The 22762-nt window shown below is 48.3% G+C and overlaps 1 protein-coding gene across 1 annotated transcript in view; it reads left to right on the top strand.

Annotated features, from left to right (window-relative positions):
• Positions 1-22762, top strand: part of LOC310786230 (uncharacterized protein) — a gene marked incomplete at both ends in the record, with an annotated part of 366431 nt that overhangs the window by 207604 nt on the left and 136065 nt on the right. The window contains 5 exon segments of the mRNA XM_083647397.1: positions 8538-8660; positions 19698-19797; positions 19957-20251; positions 21551-21730; positions 22256-22478. Coding sequence (XP_083503523.1) covers positions 8538-8660; positions 19698-19797; positions 19957-20251; positions 21551-21730; positions 22256-22478 — 921 coding nt within the window.

The following is a 22762-nucleotide window of genomic DNA, read 5'->3' as shown; positions in this document are numbered from 1 at the left end:
ATAGGTTTAATCTTAGGTATGGGGTTAGGGTTTACATACCGGTAGTCTGTATAGAGTTAATCTTAGGTATGGGGTTAGGGTTTCCATAGTCTGTATAGGGTTAATCTTAGGTATGGGGTTAGGGTTTCCATAGTCTGTAGAAATGCAGGTGAGACTTATTGCACATAGTTGTTGTCACCTGATAGTTACTGTAATTGCGTGTCAACATTGGATGATGCAAATCAAGCATTACCCATCTTTCCCTTTCGCACAGTTCTGTATGATATAATAAAATGCCTTAAAATAAGCTTGAAAAAGTCTTGAATCATGATCTGAAATCTGAATCTCACAAACGATCTCCTTGCCAAATCAAAGGCAACTCAGCCACTGTCTGCTGTGTGTTTTGTTGCTTTGCACTTGGATCATTTGGAGGTGAACAGGTCTGTCTCTGATTAGAACCGATGTCGATGATCCAAGCCGAGCAGCACCGACTGTCATTTTCAGGCCATCGTTAGCAGAGCTAATCAGCTGTTCAGGGCCGAGAGTTGAGAGATGGTGATCAGATCAGATCAGAGGCGACAGTGTTCCCTGTGCTACTATTGTGCTGTTGATATATTTCACTTTCCCTCTGTGTGTGTGTTTAATGGAGTGTGGAAATTGAAAGACTTGTAGAAGTGCACTGACCTTCACCTGTCTGCGGGTGGAGCCGTAGCATCCTGACTCATGTCATTGTCTTGAGGATGTGGCAGAACATCCCAAGACGTGTCCTGTGTGTGCATGTGTGTGTGTGCGTGTGTGTGTGTGTGTGTGTGTGTGTGTGTGTGTGTGTGTGTGTGTGTGTGTGTGTGTGCGCGCGTGTCTGTCTGTGTGTGCGCGTATAAACATGGAGAGGTCAGCTAAGTCAATCAGTAATCATGCAGGTCTGCAGAGCGTGACATTAGGTAGAATGTCAGCGGCTTGAACGGAGTGAACAATCATAGGAGGAGAAATGTTTTGTAGAGGAGGCAGAGATACCAATTCTCCACTGACAGGAGCCTCAGTAGACCAGGTGGTAATGCTGACAGGAGCCTCAGTAGACCAGATGGTAATGCATCCAGGAGCCTCAGTAGACCAGATGGTAATGCAGCCACTGACAGGAGCCTCAGTAGACCAGATGGTAATGCATCCAGGAGCCTCAGTAGACCAGATGGTAATGCAGCCACTGACAGGAGCCTCAGTAGACCAGATGGTAATGCAGACACTGACAGGAGCCTCAGTAGACCAGATGGTAATGCTGACAGGAGCCTCAGTAGACCAGATGGTAATGCAGCCAGGAGCTTCATAGACCATATGGTAATGCAGAGGGGAGCCTCAGTAGACCAGATGGTAATGCAGCCAGGAGCTTCATAGACCAGATGGTAATGCAGACAGGAGCCTCAGTAGACCAGATGGTAATGCATCCAGGAGCCTCAGTAGACCAGATGGTAATGCATCCAGGAGCCTCAGTAGACCAGATGGTAATGCATCCAGGAGCCTCAGTAGACCAGATGGTAATGCATCCAGGAGCCTCAGTAGACCAGATGGTAATGCAGACAGGAGCCTCAGTAGACCAGATGGTAATGCAGCCACTGACAGGAGCCTCAGTAGACCAGATGGTAATGCATCCAGGAGCCTCAGTAGACCAGATGGTAATGCAGACAGGAGCCTCAGTAGACCAGATGGTAATGCAGCCACTGACAGGAGCCTCAGTAGACCAGATGGTAATGCAGCCACTGACAGGAGCCTCAGTAGACCAGATGGTAATGCAGACAGGAGCCTCAGTAGACCAGATGGTAATGCAGACAGGAGCGTTAGCGATGACTTGAGAATGTGGATACAGTGAGGAGTTTGTTAGCTAGCTACAGTAGTGCTCCTGTTAGCATCGGCCAGAGTTGAACTTCACATAAATATGAATAATACTTCCTATCTGGGGATGGGAGAATACAGTAAAATAATGTTGGGGTTGGACTGAGGAGAGAGGTATGGACAAGGTGTGTGTGTGTGTGTGTGTGTGTGTGTGTGTGTGTGAGAGAGAGGGTGCGCGCGCGGTGGCTGTCTAGTTGTCTTTCTCCTCTCCCTATTGGCTCTCACCCCTCATAAGGCAGGTTTAGGCTGTTCCATAGGGATGATGGCTGTCAGGCCGCGCTGCATCTGGATGTAAATATAACCGGCGGTTTGCGTTTGCATCAGCAACTCTTGAGGGGCATGGGAGTATGTCGTATGAATATATAGCTATAATATAATAGCCTATGTTGTTGTTGTTGTTTTAGTATGTGTGTGTTTTTACGTGTGCACATTGTTTACGTGCGTGTTGTGCATCCACTTACCATTGGATTTATTATGCATTGGCATTCATGCAGCACGTCATGTACTGTAGTGGAATGGATGTCATTTACATGCTGTCTCTCTCTCTGAATCTCTCTGTCTTTGTCTTTTCTGTTTCAGTACCAATCATCTCCTCCTTCATACTGTAGGCTGCAGAAAGTAGAATATGCCTCATGCCAGCCAGGCACACGCTCCTTCATGCAGGCACACGCTCCTTCATGCAGGCACACGCTCCTTCATGCAGGCACACGCTCCTTCATGCAGGCACACGCTCCTTCATGCAGGCACACGCTCCTTCATGCAGGCACACGCTCCTTCATGCAGGCACACGCTCCTTCATGCCAGGCACACACTCCTTCATGCAGGCACACACTCCTTCATGCCAGGCACACGCTCCTTCATGCAGGCACACACTCCTTCATGCCGGCACACGCTCCGTCATGCCAAGCACACGCTCTCTGTGGCTGGGGGCTGGCTGGGTCTTACGGCAGGTTTTATACCTCATATCAGTCCCTTTACCTGTTGCAGTTTAAAAATAACTACTGCTGTATTTGAATACTTATTTCATTATATGAGGGGAGTCACTCCAAAATGTAATATATCCACCTGGGGGAAAATGCACTTGTATGAAACTCATCAATATTCATTCCATATTCAAACACCCATACGACTGTGCACTCCCAAAAATGTAATTCTCAATTCCGGAGATGGATGGTAATAGTATATTCCATAACGTGCTTTATTGAAATGCCAGAAATGGTTTGCTGACATTTCAACCGACAGCTTTTTCATATGGTGGATATCTGATTTTGGAAACTCCAAGGATGTTCTCCGCCTTTCTTGCTGTAAATAAGATACAAATTCTGAAGTTTTCCTCTTTTTTCCTCTGGTTTAAAAGGTCGTTTTATCCTCTTTTTTTTATCATAATAAGTAATAATAAAATAATAAGTTGTTCTTGATTTGTTTAAGGGCTAAACACTAAGATGAAACAACACATTTGGCAGTTCCAATGTTCTTTCTTTTCTTTTTGTCTTTTTTCTTTTTGCAGTGCTGCTGGGAAATACTGATTCCAACAGCATCTACTCAATGCTAGCTCACTTCCATCCTAAGGCTAATTACTAGCATCGTGCAGTGGAAAGGCTAATAGATGGCAGTGGATGATGCCTGTGGCCACCCAGAATGAGGTAGAAGGCCTCTTGGAATTGGATTATTCTCTTTTGGTGCTTGAGATAAAAAGCAGAGAGCAGAAAGGATGTGTTATAGGCGTACTTATTTTATTTGAATGAATGCTGTGATGACCAGTGATCAAGTAGGAGTAGAAGTCGGGGTGCGGTGCTATCTCTGTTAGCTTGCTCTCACATTCTGGCTAGGGACGATGAGTTGACCCGAGCAGGGAGAGAATGATTCTGCACTTCCTGAATACCGGAGTGTCCCATTGTGCTGAAATATACCCGTACCATAGTGCTAACAAAAAAGCTACAGCTACTGTCATTTGGGAAGTGAAAGTGCAGACATTCATATTCCTTCTACCCGATGTTAGCAGGGGTTAGTGTGCTGTGTGTGTGTGTGTGTGTGTGTGTGTGTGTGTGTGTGTGTGTGTGTGTGTGAGAGAGAGAGAGAGAGAGAGAGAGAGAGAGAGAGTCCTAGGGTTGGGGCGATGGACGATGTCGGGCACAGCCAATGGTCTCAGCCGCCACCACCATCAAGCAACGCATTTACAAACCCGTGCTGAAGCATCATTATCTACTGCTACTTATTCACACACTCTTACAGACACAATTCTGCAGTTAAAAAGCCACACCTTTAGAAGTGTTACAGTATTATACAATCTAATAATAGCAATATTAAATAGTATAACGGCCTTCATATAGGAACCCCACACCAAAACATGCAATATCCTGGTCGCCGATGTGGTGCCCCCTCTGGTCGTTCGGGGCGCCTGTTCGGAGGGAGGGGAACTGGTTGGAATAGCGTGATCCTCCCACGTGCTATGTCCTACCGGTGAAGCTTCCCCTGTCGGGTGAAAAGGAGCGGCTGTCTATACCCTGCCCATGTCACAGTTTCGGCTCTCCCCAGATCGGTTAGAGGGTGGAGCAGCAACCAGGATAAATCAATTAAAATTAGCACTAACGGGGGATAAAAATGGGATAAAAAAATATTTAAAAATAAAAATTGTATAACGGGCGTAATAGCCTACAACAACCATCACTACACCGTTACTCGTGCCCGCACCTCCCCATGCCAACAGCGATCGTCCATCGTCGATTCTTTCACCCTGGACATCGTGATGATTCAAGTTGGTAGACATCGTCCAACCTCAGTGTGTCCCTGACTCCAGCTGGTCCTCTCTTATCAGACTGTGACATCGTCTAACCATAGTGTGTCCCTGACTCCAGCTGGTCCTCTCTTATCAGACATCGTCCAACCTCAGTGTGTCCCTGACTCCAGCTGGTCCTCTCTTATCAGACATTGTCCAACCTCAGTGTGTCCCTGACTCCAGCTGGTCCTCTCTTATCAGACATCGTCCAACCTCAGTGTGTCCCTGACTCCAGCTGGTCCTCTCTTATCAGACTGTGACATCGTCCAACCATAGTGTGTCCCTGACTCCAGCTGGTCCTCTCTTATCAGACTGTGACATCGTCTAACCATAGTGTGTCCCTGACTCCAGCTGGTCCTCTCTTATCAGACATCGTCCAACCATAGTGTGTCCCTGACTCCAGCTGGTCCTCTCTTATCAGACATCGTCCAACCTCAGTGTGTCCCTGACTCCAGCTGGTCCTCTCTTATCAGACTGTGTGCAGAGAGGCAGGGCGACATGAAAGAGGGAAACAGTGGACAGGAGAAGATGGGCTTTTAGGCGAACATGCTGGCAGGTAGGGGGCGTGAGTGAGGGGATTTGTCTGGTCCCTGGGGAGGGCTAAGTCTATTACACAAGCCCACCTCCTCTCCTCCCCCTTCCTGGACCCCTATCCCCTTAGCTCTCTCTCTCTCTCTCTCTCTCTCTCTCTCTCTCTCTCTCTCTCTCTCTCTCTCTCTCTCCTTCTATTTACCGCTGTCCCTCGCTCACACTCCTCTCCCTCCGTGTGATCCCTAGAGACATGCTTTTCACTTTCTTCAATTCTCCTTTAAGACTCCTTTTTCTTTTTTCAATCAATACTCTGCACACTGCTGAATATCAAAAAGGATTTCTTTTTTGGTGATTTATTGATTACGACGCGTGTGTGTGCGTGCGAGTGTGCGTGTGTGTGTATGTGTCTCTGCATGTATCTGAGTGTGACATAGCATGTCTTCAGTACACAGTATATATGGGTGCACACAGCTGAGCTGGTGTGCTGTCACTTACTTTAGTATGCACTTCATTGTTATAGCTCCCATTTGGGCCATCAGTCAGTGCACTTGGGCAACGCACATAAACAACAAGCTAATAACCCGGCCAGCTTCTCCCTGGCTGAGGAGACTCTAGTCTGTGCGATGCCTCCATTGTGTACTGACATGTACGAACACTGCCCTTACAGAAAAACCACATGAACTTCACATGTGCAAAATCACACGTGATCACATGTGAAAACATGTTAAATTTCACATGTGAAAACAGGCGAAAACATGTGGAACATGTGCTTTGCCCATGGGAAGCGTGTGGTTTTGGAACGTTTTCACATGTGAAATGTGTGAAACCCATGTAAATTCCCATGTGATTACATGTGAAACCTATGTGATTACATGTGAAACCCATGTAAATGTTGTTTTCCACATTATGCTCCACATGTGGAAAACATGTTGCTATACAACATGTGGCAAAACATGATATCACATGTTAGAACATGTTGATAACATGTTTTCCACATGCAAAACCACACGCTTCACATGGGTTCCACATGTGTTCCACATGTTTGCACATGTGAAATTTAACATGTGGACATATGGGTTAGGGGTTCAATTCCTTGTGTAGCAGTGCACTACCCAAGGGGTTGCCTCCCCATGAGGGCAGCCCGTGCTAAGACTTGTGTATAGACAGACAGGACTATGGGCCATGCCCATTCAATACTTGACATAAAAAGTCCAGTATTTTGTGTCATGTCTTAACACATTAAATTGTGACTAAAGATTTAAAGTTATAATTCAAAACACCATCTAGGCAACACAGGCATCATCACACTGCTCTCATAGAAATAGGAAATATCGAAAATATATAGAAATGAAGACTCTTCTTTTTGTTGTTTGTCTCATATGTATTTGTTAGTTTTTTACTTGTGACATCCACCCCGGCAGCACTGCACTGTACTGCACGACAGGCTGCAGCAACTTTTAGAAGCAGAGGTTTTGGCAGCAGGCTTCAGTGGATGTCATTTAGGGCCACACTGAGGGACTTTTGCGAACTTACTGTACGGAACAGAAGCCGTCACAGTAACTCTCGCTGCTCCCCAGAAACAGCCAGCACCACCCCCTCACACACTCACACTCACACACACGCACACGGACACACACACACACACACACACACGCACACGGACACACACACACACACACACACGCACACGCACACACGCACACTCACACACACTGCTTTTGTCAGTCCGCTCTCTGTATATTTCATCAGGGCGAGGCATTGCTAACACGCCAAGCGAGTGCTTTCTCTTGTTCAGTGGCTCTCGCTGTCAAGGAGAGGCATTTTTTAGCTCTTCCCCGTCACAGACTCAAGTGTTTCAATTTTCCCCTTGCCTGCAGAAAGTGGCTGCACAACAGCTCACTGTCCTGTAGGAGTCCATCACAAAGCAACAGCTCACTGTGCTGTAGGAGTCCATCACAAAGCAGCTGCACAGTCCAGCAGCCACACACTTCTCATCACTCAACATACACTCAACTATCAGTTTGGGGTAGGGTTGTCAAAAGTATCGATAGTATCGATAAAAGTCAATACTAAAAATTTTAAATGGATACAATACTAATTTGCAACAGATATCGAAAGTATCGATAAGTACTGTATCAATACTACAAATTTGAAACGGATGTCGGATACAATACTCATTTGCAACTGTATCAATATCAGATTCAGCAGTGCTTTCTCTTAACGAAAAATCAAACATACCACTGATTTCTCCCTCCCTGTCATTGGTGGGTATCTTTTGCTTCAACAAATTCAAAGTATTCTGATAGGCTGATGACTAGAACAGGTGTAATCTGCTGTGTTCTGGTAGGCTGATGACTAGAGCAGGTGTAATCTGCTGTGTTCTGATAGGCTGATGACTAGAGCAGGGGTAATCTGCTGTGTCAGGTCAAAGTTTTTAATTAGTTTTATCAGGCCTAGATTATGAAGAAGCGTGCATCTGTCCATTCATCTGTCTTTGTTTATTTTTTATGCCTCTTGATGTGTTGTCATCCCGCCGCATGGTATCGAAAATGGTATCGAGTATCGATATTTTCCTGGGTATCGGTATCAAAGTAGAAATTCTAGTATCGTGACATCCCTAGTTTGGGGTCACAAGAGAATAATTGTGACCCTGTTCCCGCGGGGACTTTGTTATACCTTTTTGTCCCGTGTCATCATATCCAACTGTACTTTTTGAACTTTTAAACTGCGAATCCATCAGATCCATCTTTGTTGCTGAGTGCTAGCAGTCCAGTACTGTCTGTGACATCTTCTCTCTTGTGTTTTCTGTTGGTGATGAAGTTTGAGTTTCTGTACTGTAGGCGGCGCTCTTTTTTCTTTGTCTGTTCAGCCATGGTCACTGCTACTGCTGCTGCTGCTGGGGGGTAAACATCTAGCAAGACAACTTTGGGAGCTTTCATGAACTGATTATAGACCATTCAGGTGGTTCCGTTCCATTTAGGTGTTCTAGTGCCAGGGCCCTCATTGATGTTATTGGTCACACCTGCTTTACTTCCTGCTTTACCACCTCGGGCCTATTACTACAAGCATCATTTGATGCTCGTATCACAAAGTGAAAGATTGTTTGCACAAAGTTTCTTCTGGACCTACTTATGCGAGGGCCATCTTGAAAAATAGCCACCATCTTGGATTTTCGGGTGGCTAACGGGCTTTTCTGAAAAAGTAGGTCCTAGGATGCCAAATCTGTACTGGTGCTTGTATCACAAAGTGAAAGATTCTTCTGAAATATTGACTTAATTTGCTGGATTAGGCTGAATCACTGTTGATAGAAAGTAGCAGTGCTTTGACTTTCTTTGAGACGTAACGTTTGCTCTCTCTGTTTCCACAGCAAAGAAGACGTGTGCGACCACAGACTTCGCCTGCAAGAATGGACAGTGTGTGCCAGCTAGGTGGCGCTGTGACGGAGAGTCAGAGTGTGCAGACGGTTCAGACGAGGCTGATGCAACCTGCAGTAAGTGGCTACGCACACACACACACACACACACACGCACACACACGCACGCACACACACACACACACACACACAGCCACACACACACACACACACACACACACACACACACACACACACACACACACACACACACACAGCCACACACACACACACACACACACACACACACACACACACAGCCACACAGTCAATCACACGAACAGAAACACAGACAGGTCAACAGATGCTCACACTTAACTAGGGCTAGAGTATTGTTTAAAGAATGTACAATACCAGTACCAATACCAGTACCAATACTAGTACCAATACCAGTACCAATACTAGTACCAATACCAGTACCAATACTAGTACCAATACCAGTACCAATACTAGTACCCTTAAAGTGATACCGATACTAACAGAGTACTTAATTCAAGACCTTTTTTATAGCCATGCTTTTGAAGGTTTTGGTGGAATCTCTGTCACATACTCAGCTTCACCACCTCAGACTGTCTGGGTTGTAGCTGCTGCGCTAGGTGCCAATCACATGTCGCATTGAATCACAGAAGGCTTGCAGTGATTGGCTACAAGCAAAACCATACAAATAGTGATTTACTTTTTTCTACATCGATGGACAAAAAGGATGGAATGCAGCTATTGTTTGACTGGAGAAGTTTCCATAATACTTGGTACTGGGTTATTACTGTCAATATCGAGTACTGACACCCAGCTCTACACTTAACGCACATAAACATAGTACAGTACATGTTCATGCATACTGTGTGTGTGTGTGTGTGTGTGTGTGTGTGTGTGTGTGTGTGTGTGTTTTAGGGGAAATTAAAGTGCAGAAATCAGGGCATGTATTTTCACGGTCACTCACTCACAGTCACCCACTTGACCACGCGCACACACCCACACACACACACACACACACACACACACACACGCACGCACGCACGCACACAGACACACACACAGACTTACACACACATACACACACACGCACGCATGCACACACACACACACACACACACACACACACACACACACACTTTCCTTCAGCATAACTCCAAGGTCAGGCTTGACATGTTGCTTCTCTTTCCGGCACGTTGCCTCAGAAAATTGGTTTCAGCTGCTTTCCTGTTGGCTGCCCCATCACACAAAGAACCACATCACATGCAGGACCACATCACATGCAGGACCACATCACACGCAGGACCACATCACATGCAGGACCACATCACATGCAGGACTGCCATCACATGCAGGACCACATCACATGCAGGACCACATCACACACAGGACCACATCACATGCAGGACCACATCACACGCTGGACCACATCACATGCAGGACCACATCACATGCAGGACCACATCACACGCAGGACCACATCACATGCAGGACCACATCACACGCAGGAACACATCACACAAGTGCGACTGCTCTAGTAAAAATGTTTTAGCTCCCCATCCCCATAAGCTAAGGTGCACATGGGAGTCTTTTGTCAACAGCAACGAGCAGCACTGAAAAGCCATAAAGAAGAGCTTGCCGGCGGGCTTCTCAGCAGACAGTGGACCACAGCCTGTAAACAGTGAACCTGCTACATGCTTCTCAGCAGACAGTGGACCACAGCCTGTAAACAGTGAACCTGCTACATGCTTCTCAGCAGACAGTGGACCACAGCCTGTAAACAGTGAACCTGCTACATGCTTCTCAGCAGACAGTGGACCACAGCCTGTAAACAGTGAACCTGCTACATGCTTCTCAGCAGACAGTGGACCACAGCCTGTAAACAGTGAACCTGCTACATGCTTCTCAGCAGACATTGGACCACAGCCTGTAAACAGTGAACCTGCTACATGCTTCTCAGCAGACATTGGACCACAGCCTGTAAACAGGACTGGAGCTGAACTTGCTACATGCTTCTCAGCAGACATTGGACCACAGCCTGTAAACAGGACTGGAGCTGAACCTGCTACATGCTTCTCAGCAGACATTGGACCACAGCCTGTAAACAGTGAACCTGCTACATGCTTCTCAGCAGACAGTGGACCACAGCCTGTAAACAGGAGGGGAGCTGAACATGCTACATGCTTCTCAGCAGACAGTGGACCACAGCCTGTAAACAGGAGGGGAGCTGAACCTGCTACATGCTTCTCAGCAGACAGTGGACCACAGCCTGTAAACAGTGAACCTGCTACATGCTTCTCAGCAGACAGTGGACCACAGCCTGTAAACAGTGAACCTGCTACATGCTTCTCAGCAGACAGTGGACCACAGCCTGTAAACAGTGAACCTGCTACATGCTTCTCAGCAGACATTGGACCACAGCCTGTAAACAGGACTGGAGCTGAACTTGCTACATGCTTCTCAGCAGACAGTGGACCACAGCCTGTAAACAGTGAACCTGCTACATGCTTCTCAGCAGACAGTGGACCACAGCCTGTAAACAGTGAACCTGCTACATGCTTCTCAGCAGACAGTGGACCACAGCCTGTAAACAGTGAACCTGCTACATGCTTCTCAGCAGACAGTGGACCACAGCCTGTAAACAGTGAACCTGCTACATGCTTCTCAGCAGACAGTGGACCACAGCCTGTAAACAGGAGGGGAGCTGAACCTGCTACATGCTTCTCAGCAGACAGTGGACCACAGCCTGTAAACAGGAGGGGAGCTGAACCTGCTACATGCTTCTCAGCAGACAGTGGACCACAGCCTGTAAACAGTGAACCTGCTACATGCTTCTCAGCAGGCAGTGGACCACAGCCTGTAAACAGTGAACCTGCTACATGCTTCTCAGCAGACAGTGGACCACAGCCTGTAAACAGCAGCGGAGCTGAACCTGCTACATGCTTCTCAGCAGACAGTGGACCACAGCCTGTAAACAGGAGGGGAGCTGAACCTGCTACATGCTTCTCAGCAGACAGTGGACCACAGCCTGTAAACAGGAGGGGAGCTGAACCTGCTACATGCTTCTCAGCAGACAGTGGACCACAGCCTGTAAACAGGAGGGGAGCTGAACATGCTACATGCTTCTCAGCAGACAGTGGACCACAGCCTGTAAACAGGAGGGGAGCTGAACCTGCTACATGCTTCTCAGCAGACAGTGGACCACAGCCTGTAAACAGTGAACCTGCTACATGCTTCTCAGCAGACAGTGGACCACAGCCTGTAAACAGTGAACCTGCTACATGCTTCTCAGCAGACAGTGGACCACAGCCTGTAAACAGTGAACCTGCTACATGCTTCTCAGCAGACAGTGGACCACAGCCTGTAAACAGTGAACCTGCTACATGCTTCTCAGCAGACAGTGGACCACAGCCTGTAAACAGTGAACCTGCTACATGCTTCTCAGCAGACAGTGGACCACAGCCTGTAAACAGGACTGGAGCTGAACCTGCTACATGCTTCTCAGCAGACAGTGGACCACAGCCTGTAAACAGCAGCGGAGCTGAACCTGCTACATGCTTCTCAGCAGACAGTGGACCACAGCCTGTAAACAGTGAACCTGCTACATGCTTCTCAGCAGACAGTGGACCACAGCCTGTAAACAGGAGGGGAGCTGAACCTGCTACATGCTTGTTTAAAACGTGTGCAGGTGCTGAGGTCGCATGCTGCTGTAATTATGAAAAATGGAACGCTGCCCATGGTGATACAGTACCTAGGCTGTTAATTAACTTTGAGTCAGAGGTAGCGTGCAGGGTGGGAACTGGACCACACAGGACAGGGGTGTGAAGTGTGTGTGTGTGTGTGTGTGTGTGTGTGTGTGTGTGTGTGTGTGTGTGTGTGTGTGTGTGTGTGTGTTAATGGGGCGGAGGCAGAGAGTCAGTGATGGAGAGAGGGTAGGAGATAGAGAAGAGACTATGGGTTAAGCAGAAGAGGACTGATGGCAGCGGTTGAAAGAGCTTGGAGAGACGTGAGGACTTGGAGGTGTTTCAGCAGAGGTTAATACCTCGCTTTTGGAAACGCGTGGTAGAGGTTAAATTACTTTTTGACACACTTTGACACTTTGCAGAAGCCACAAAATGGCTTTGTGAAGTTGCCCGCCCACTCCACTGCTGCACAGATTGCCGTTCGATAGCTCATTCAAAAAGTGTATTAATATTGAACCAAATGTAAAATGAGTAAATAAAGAAAGAAAAAAGAAAAGAAAAAAGCTCAGGGTTCAAGGCGAGGTGAGTTCTGGAGGAAGTTACCAAAAGTCTTTATGAGAGAGGAGTTTTGAAAGAGGCACTTGTGAAAGGTTACTTAATGTCTGTGGTTTGAGAAATATTACAAAATGGCTCAAATGTGGATTTCTAGAGGAGTTTAGGGAGGAGAGGGATTTAGACAGAGGTATTATGTGGCTTAAGGTAAGGCTTTGGGTAAAGTTTGTGAAAGATGATCAAAGGCGTTGGAAGAGGGAGAGGTTTTGCCAGGAGACACCTGGAAGTAAAATAAGGTTTGGGAGAGGTGATCCTTCCCAGTCAAGTCTATTCACCTTATGTAGCCACGCCCATTTGACCCGGTTGTGTGGCCGTATCAAAACTTCCGGCTAAAAATAAAATAAAATGGCCGGCTGCTCCAATATCATCTAACTCTGAATTAACTAATAATTTAGCCAATTGTATGTAACATACCAAATAAAAGCAAACGGCAATGTCTAAGAATGCAACGCCATGTAACTGGCTCGTTAAGTCTCGCATTCCAGGGGGTCTTATTGACGTTAGTGGCTGGAGCGCAACTCGGAGGAGAGAAAACTATCTGAAGCTTTCTTTGTTGGAGTCCAGGTATGTTTTACAAGAAAGTGCTCGTCATTGTCTGACCTGGCTAACAGTGGATACTCGCTTGCTTGCTGTGTACCGAGCTCAAAGTAGTAGGCTACGTTCTTTATTTTACCCCTTCACTGTCTACTCCAAAAACAACTCTCTTATTTTGCACCGTGACCGCCGGAAGTGTTAAAAGGAGGGGAGGGGGGGGGGGGGGGGGGGGGGGGGGGGGGGGGGGCTGACGGCACGAGTAGGAATGGACTCATACAGGGAAATTAATTGGCTTTTCAAAGGGATTCACATCTCAATCTCACCAATGTTTCCTCCTAAGACAGACGCAGTGCCCGGAGGTCAACCTTTTGGCTTCTCTCAGAACCTTCCACAGAGCTGTAACTATGTATCTACATCTCTCTCAGAACCTTCCACAGAGCCGTAACGATGTATCTACATCTCTCTCAGAACCTTCCACAGAGCTGTAACTATGTATCTATATCTCTCTCAGAACCTTCCACAGAGCTGTAACTACGCATCTACATCTCTCTCAGAACCTTCCACAGAGCTGTAACTACGTAACCTTCCACAGAGCTGTAACTACGTATCTACATCTCTCTCAGAACCTTCCACAGAGCTGTAACTACGTAACCTTCCACAGAGCTGTAAATATGTATCTACATCTCTCTCAGAACCTTCCACAGAGCTGTAACTATGTGTCTACATCTCTCTCAGAACCTTCCACAGAGCTGTAACTATGTATCTACATCTCTCTCAGAACCTTCCACAGAGCTGTAACTATGTGTCTACATCTCTCTCAGAACCTTCCACAGAGCTGTAACTATGTATCTACATCTCTCTCAGAACCTTCCACAGAGCTGTAACTATGTGTCTACAGGCCCGGTAAAACTGGCCATTTTTATGAAGATGATTTTCAAAGAAGTGATCAAAGAGCCCTTTGAAGAGGCGCATAGTTTGATCGGGATTGGCCAAGGATGCGTGTGTGTGTGTGGGTGTGTGTGTGCATGTGTGTGTGTGTGTGTGTGTGTGTGTACGTGCACGTTAGAGTCAATGTATGTGTTTAGCATTCATCACAAGGTGAATCTGTAAGTCATTTCATCAGATTAGTGGACTTGTGGTTAAGTCTCATCTCATTACATCTAATCAAGGTCAGACGCTGTGAGAACTTTGCAAAGTTTCTCAGCCACATTGATCCTCCCAGATGTGTGTGTGCACGTGTGTGTGTGTGTGTGTGTGTGTGTGTGTGTGCGTGCGTGTGTGGGCGTGCAGTGGGAGAAAGTGTATAGGTCCATGTGTACACGCTGAAGTGTGTTGCAGCTATATCAGTGTCACACTACTCTCCACCACCTTAGTGTTGCAGCTATGGTCGCATGGTGCATATCCAATCATTTGGTGTCACCAAAAACGTGCAAAACCTTTGGGTTGTTTTGGTTGTTTTTAGCCAAATTACAACAAACAAATCAACAAATGACAACAAAGGTTGTTCTAATGATTATTTTTTTCTTCTTCTCCACAGTCAGTAAGGGGACGCTATGTTTTCTTAAGTGCAAAACAGCACACCTGCAGTTCTTCTGTCTTGTCAATACTTTGCCCATGTCCCTATAGCGAGAGAGAAACCTGTCTGCTGCACCAGAGAGGAGAAACCTGTCTGCTGCACCAGATGCCCCAGAGAGAAACCTGTCTGCTGCACCAGAGAGAAACCTGTCTGATGCAGCAGAGAGAAACCTGTCTGCTGCACCAGAGAGAAACCTGTCTGTCTGCACCAGAGAGAAACCTGTCTGCTGCACCAGAGAGAAACCTGTCTGTCTGCACCAGAGAGAAACCTGTCTGCTGCACCAGAGAGAAACCTGTCTGCTGCACCAGAGAGAAACCTGTCTGCTGCACCAGAGAGAAACCTGTCTGCTGCACCAGAGAGAAACCTGTCTGCTGCACCAGAGAGGAAGTCTCTCTGGTGCATGGCAGAGGATTAGCCCACCAAATTAAAGTCCTGCAGAATACTACAGGGTTGTTCAGTGGCAAGGTGTGGCATTATAATGTGAAAACACACTCTGTCCACATCTGTCCAGTAGGTCTGCTTGATATTAGACTATATGAACCAGACCAATACAATGTAACAACATAGCGGACATTTAACGGACTAGTCTCGGCTCCCAGACAAATTGAAGATCTCCGCCTACCAATCCTCTGGGAACTTCAATTTAAAGTAGTTTGGCAGCGAGAACAGCCGCTCACAAACCTCTGCCCCTTTGTCAAGATACCTGGAATAACGCTCTCAGCCCATTGTCCTCCAAAGTGAAACCAACTGGAGAGAACTTTTTGAAACCGTGAAAATGGACGTCCCGACCAACGTTACATTATTCGATTCTGTCTTATCCGTCTACAAGCACATGACTCCTGCATGTCACTGCCCCTTCTGCACAAAGGGTGTATTTTTTCCTGAGTCTCTAGTCGAGCGACACGCATAGAGAACCGAGTCTCAAAGGACTCGTGTGGAAAACGTCCTCCAGCCCTGTCCTCTCTTTTTGGTTCTCAGACTTACTTTGCAATTAAAGTCCCATCACTCTTCCTGTCTGCTGTCAGTCCACCTCTCTGTCCTTCAGACAACTCTCTCTACAGTATCATCCTCCCATCATATCATCTCTCCTCTTCCCTCCCTTCTCTCTCTCCCTCCCTTCTCTGTGCCCTCCTCCCCCTTTCTGATCCCAGTTCAGTTTGAGTAATGCCTCTGATTGAATTGATTTCCCTGGGAGTGAATCGATGGGGCTGATCCCAGAGAGCCCTGCTCGACTGCTGATTAACTATGGGCCTCCCATGCCTCTGACACACACGTACACGCACACACACACACACAGGCACACACACACACACACGCACGCGCACGCGCACACACGCGCGAGCGCGCGCAGCCTGTAATTACACATCTGAAAATGAAAGTGGGTCTTGGGGGGATTGTGGAGTCAGAGTAGTGGTGGTTGATGCATGAAAGACTGAGTGTGCATTCATGTATGTTGTGTCTGTGTGTGGCTGTGGAGCGAGATGAGCACACTGAAGTCACCTCAGATGTCATCTAAAGAACACTGCACCAGGTCTACTGCAGTGCTGCAGACACTGTCTGTCACTCGGTATTAGTTGCAGCAGCGTGAGTGGAGCAGCTGGAGGTGCTCGCCTACAACTTTCTTCCCAAACTTGCGAAAGTCATTTCTGCAAAGCCCTCGTTTATTACAGCAATTAAAACGTGTTCAAGTTCAATGCAATTAGCCTTCTTTTTTTTACCTCCGCCAAGCAGGCACTTGGTGTTGTTTGTCTGTATGTCAGCAGGTTTTCCGGAAAAACTACTGGGCCGATTTTCCTGAAACTTGGTGGAAGGGTGTGTAGCATGGGCCAAGGAAGAACACATGACATTTTGGATCAGATCCCTGCTTTTGCACATTTGCATATCATAGAAAACTGGACTATTGGCCTTGGCGGAGGGAGGTCTGCGTTCTTTCCAAATGCTCTTCTATAGTTATTATGTATAAGGATGGATACATTATGTTATAAGGATGGATACTGTAAGGAAGTTGTTGTTGAGTTTCGCTGGATCCTAGGTAAGAGCTCGCCACGGGTGATCGATCAGAACCACAGAGATGTCTTTAAAGGGGCCATATTATGCATTTCTTAATTTTGTATCATATATATGTTGTTACAATCTTGGATGGTCATATTAAACATGGGCTAAGCTTCAAATAAATATGTGAAAGTGTTTTAATGTTACCCCCATGAACCCCCCCTCCCGCCCATGAACTCTCGTAGACGAGATGACATGGATTTATGCCGATTTTGTGCGAGAACCATAGTTCTAGTGACGTCAGTAAGGACTTGTTACCATGGTGATGCCAACTTTGCCAAGCTTAGGGGGCCCGCGGCGCGAGCGCCCTGCCCCTCCCTTCCCTGTTCTGACATTCCAGTAGACTGCGCGACAGTGTGGGATTTCTGCATTCTGGCCTCATTTCAATCTAGTATTAAACATACTATTGGTTCATGTTGGAATAAAAACACTGCTTTTATCGATAAATATGCACCATTACTACTACAAAATGAAAAAATAATTTTGAAAAAGACCGAAATAACAACTTAAATCAAGCTCTGTTTAGAGGGGGGAAATCAGCGTCAGGCTGCTTGGAGGAAAACGGCACACCAAACAAATCGTCACTCCTCGCCTTTGATCTCCAAGGCTGTGAGGAGTGGGGACGCTGTGTCTGCTGCAGCCAAACGTGCAGTGTCCCCTCCGTCTCCCTCTCTCTCCGTCTCTCTCTCCCTCTCTCTCTCTCTCTCTCTCTCTGCTGTTTTTGTTTGCAGTGGTTCTCAACGTGGGGTCCGGGTCCTCTGTCTGGGCAGAGGTTTGCGCAAACAGACTTTCACCCCGCTGCTCGCCTGGAGTATTTCGGAGGGTGGGGGTTCTTAAAGGGACAGGACCTAAACAGAGCGTTTCAGACAGAGGCTGAACTGAAGGCGGCAGTGAGAGCCAGTACAAGATAAACTGAGTTTTTTAAACTATGAATGATGCAATAAGTTACTCTACTGGAGGTCAACAATAAAATAATAATACATTATGTTAGCAAAATATGGGCCCTTTAAGGCTTTATTGAAACATCAGGCAGATGGAAGCAAGACAGAAGCAACATACAGGGAGAGGTAGCAGCATAGCATAGTAGAACATCACTTTTATACCCTACACATTTGAGGTATGACATCATTGATGACCTCACAAGTCTGACATCACACAATCACAATCAAGACCGTCTGACATCACCGATGACCTCACAGGGCGAACTCTGACATCATTGCCGATGATGTCATCGTTGGGTCGCGGGCGCGCATCCGGTTTGTGGGCGCCTCCAGGCCTGGTCTCAGGGCCTTTCCTCCAGCCTTCCAGCCTTTTCTAGAGATACATTTGAATGTGCAATCGCATAATAAAAGGAAAACAGAAAAAACACAAGCATTTGGGGGAATTAAAGTTCTGGTGCTTCATATACATTTGAAAGCACTTTGTAACTTTTTAAAGAGCAGTGCTACTACACAAATGTAACGATTATAAGTTGCGTGCCTCGTAAAAGAGACGGAGGCTTCTACAAAGTGTTTAATGGATACTTTGATGCACTGATATCATCTCCCTGACCACACAGGACCACAAGAAACTCATTTGCAGGATGTATTTGACAATTAGCCCTCGCATGAAAGCATCGTGCAAAAGAGATACAGTCCATCCTCCAGGCCGTGGAGACGCCTGCTGATTGCAACCTAACTTTCTCCCAGGCTTTATTCTCCCTGAGCTGTAAAACTGCAAAGCAAAGCAGAATAGAGCAGATAAAACCGCACGGCAAATGACTGTTCACTTAAAATGTCGTATGCCTCCGAACAAAATGAAAACGTTGTTCAAATGTTTCATTGTAAAAGGTGTTTGCGTTGCTAATCCAGGAAAGGTCATCTGATAGCAAAATGCCACAGAGTTTAATATGACTACGCTAATCCTGTTCCCGGGGAAATGACCCATTGAAACAGTGTCATCCGCATATTTGATCATATTGTCGAATTTACCGGGAGCCTGTGATTACAACCGGTGTGCCAGAATCTTATCAAGCATCAGCCTCTCAGACAGCCTCACTCAGCCACATATGACAATCTCTATGACAATAATCAATGTCTGTCATAAATCACTTTGAAAACACCAGAATTCTTTCTTTCTTTCTTTGGGGGGGGGACTATAAAAAGATGCTGTTTACTACTATAATAGGGTGACATTATGAGCATGCTGTGTTGAAGGATTGTTGGTTGCCATCGTGCCGGAAACAGAATTGTGATGTCGAGGTCATCAGTGATGTCACTAATGCATAGAATGGTGGGTTTGTCCGTCTTGCTGTCCCCATGAAAGAAAGAAAGTGACCAGGACGCCAATGATGTTACACCGACGACATCACTGTCATCTATGACATAGCTGATGACATCATCACCGATGACATCACAAGGTCACAGAGATGTCACACCGAAGATATCACTGATGATATAATCACCGATCAATCACTGATGATATCATCACTGATGACATCACAAAATTGCTCGAGAGTGACACTGTATGTCCTTTGAGCATTACTGATGTCATAGACATTGCGACATCTTCAGTGATGTCATACATCCTCTGCATAGGCTATATTAGCACACACGATGTCATAGTCAGATCAGTACATGATTCTCAAACGTGATTTCATTTTCACTGTCTGCACTATTTGTGGCATCCTTGTGAAATGCATGCTAGGCCTCAGTAGTCACCTTCTGGTCCAGAATGTGACAGTAACAGAGGGCGAGAAAGCAAACCTGACCTGCAGGGTGGAGCACAATGACACCTATGTCATCAGGTGGGCAAACACAAAAGATCCAGATGGAGGGGAAAAAATTATTATTTTGGGAGATACCCGTACTCGGCGGTTGTATGTATCGTCATTGGAGCTGACCATCAGCTTCAGTCGCGTATCATACTATGACAACGGCTGGTACACCTGTTTGCTCTTGAGGAGAACAGACAACAAATGCATCGAATCAGCCAAAGCCTACCTGACTGTTCGAAGACTGCCACGCCCACACCTAATCAGTTTCTCGAAACGGCCCCCCTTTTATGAGGGAGAACATATAACTCTGACCTGCACCATCCAGACCAGCATGATCGAGCCAGACAGCATGCGCTGGTACAGGAAGGAAGAAAACAAGCACAGGATGGAGGAGCTCAAGAAGGTTGTCAAGGTGAAGAAATCTGGGGAGAAGTTTACATTAACGAGCTCTCTGGAGCTGGTCCTGAACAAGAGTGATGAAAGAGTGATTTACCAGTGCGAAGTGAAAACCAAGTCAGGCCTTGAGTACGACAACACACAATTTCACGAAATTTTACACACTCCTGTGGAGAGTGACCCCTCACACCCAACAACCCTGGCTGCATCTACCGCTCTTCCCCCACACCCAACCACCCTGGCTGCATCTACCGCTCTCCCCCCACACCCAACAACCCTGGCTGCATCTACCGCTCTTCCCCCACACCCAACCACCCTGGCTGCATCTACCGCTCTTCCCCCACACCCAACCACCCTGGCTGCATCTACCGCTCTCCCCCCACACCCAACAACCCTGGCTGCATCTACCGCTCTCCCCCTCACACCCAACAACCCTGGCAGCATCTACCGCTCTCCCCCCACACCCAACCACCCTGGCTGCATCTACCACCCCCCCCTCACACCCAACCACCCTGGCTGCATCTACCACCCCCCCCTCACACCCAACAACCCTGGCTGCATCTACCGCTCTTCCCCCACACCCAACCACCCTGGCTGCATCTACCACCCCCCCCTCACACCCAACAACCCTGGCTGCATCTACCGCTCTTCCCCCACACCCAACCACCCTGGCTGCATCTACCACCCCCCCCTCACACCCAACCACCCTGGCTGCATCTACCACCCCCCCCTCACACCCAACAACCCTGGCTGCATCTACCACCCCCCCCTCACACCCAACCACCCTGGCTGCATCTACCGCTCTTCCCCCACTGCCAACAACCCTGGCTGCATCTACCACTCCCCCCTCACACCCAACAACCCTGGCTGCATCTACCACCCCCCCCTCACACCCAACCACCCTGGCTGCATCTACCGCTCTTCCCCCACACCCAACCACCCTGGCTGCATCTACCGCTCTCCCCCCACACCCAACCACCCTGGCTGCATCTACCACCCCCCCCTCACACCCAACAACCCTGGCTGCATCTACCACTCCCCCCTCACACCCAACAACCCTGGCTGCATCTACCACCCCCCCCTCACACCCAACCACCCTGGCTGCATCTACCGCTCTTCCCCCACACCCAACCACCCTGGCTGCATCTACCGCTCTTCCCCCACACCCAACCACCCTGGCTGCATCTACCACTCCCCCCTCACACCCAACAACCCTGGCTGCATCTACCACCCCCCCCTCACACCCAACCACCCTGGCTGCATCTACCGCTCTTTCCCCACTGCCAACCACGCTGGCTGCATCTGCCACTCACACTTCACACCCCACCACCCTGGCTGCATCTACCGCTCTTCCCCCACACTCAACCACCCTGGCTGCATCTACCAGTCACCCCTCACACCCCACCCCCCTGGCTGCATCTACCGCTCTTCCCCCACACCCAACCACGCTGTCTGCATCTACCACTCACCCTTCACACCCCACCACCCTGGATGCATCTACCGCTCTTCCCCCACACCCAACCACCCTGGCAGCATCTACCGCTCTTCCCCCACACCCAACCACGCTGTCTGCATCTACCACTCACCCTTCACACCCCACCACCCTGGCTGCATCTACCGCTCTTCCCCCACACCCAACCACCCTGGCTGCATCTACCACACACCCCTCACACCCCACCACCCTGGCTGCATCTAACGCTCTTCCCCCACACCCAACCACCCTTGCTGCATCTACCGCCCTTCCCCCACACCCAACCTCCATGCATGCATCCACCACTCTTCCCCCACACCCAACCACCCTGGCTGCATCTACCGCCCTTCCCCCACACCCAACCTCCATGCATGCATCCACCACTCTTCCCCCACACCCAACAACCACCCTGGCTGCATCTACCGCCCTTCCCCCACACCCAACCTCCATGCATGCATCCACCACTCTTCCCCCACACCCAACCACCCTGGCTGCATCTACCGCTCTTCCCCCACACCCAACCACGCTGGCTGCATCTACCACTCACACTTCACACCCCACCACCCTGGCTGCATCTACCGCTCTTCCCCCACACTCAACCACCCTGGCTGCATCTACCAGTCACCCCTCACACCCCACCCCCCTGGCTGCATCTACCGCTCTTCCCCCACACCCAACCACGCTGGCTGCATCTACCACTCACCCTTCACACCCCACCACCCTGGCTGCATCTACCGCTCTTCCCCCACACCCAACCACCCTGGTTTCATCTACCACTCACCCCTCACACCCCACCACCCTGGCTGCATCTACCGCTCTTCCCCCACACTCAACCACCCTGGCTGCATCTACCGCTCTTCCCCCACACCCAACCACCCTGGCTGCATCTACCGCCCTTCCCCCACACCCAACCTCCATGCATGCATCCACCACTCTCCGCCCACACCCAACCACCCTGGCTGCATCTACCGCCCTTCCCCCACACCCAACCTCCATGCATGCATCCACCACTCTTCCCCCACACCCAACAACCACCCTGGCTGCATCTACCGCCCTTCCCCCACACCCAACCTCCATGCATGCATCCACCACTCTTCCCCCACACCCAACCACCCTGGCTGCATCTAC

Source organism: Poromitra crassiceps (genome assembly GCF_964638095.1).
Source record: "Poromitra crassiceps genome assembly, chromosome: 12".
Taxonomy (NCBI): domain Eukaryota; kingdom Metazoa; phylum Chordata; class Actinopteri; order Beryciformes; family Melamphaidae; genus Poromitra; species Poromitra crassiceps.
This window is presented reverse-complemented; position numbering and strand designations above follow the sequence as displayed.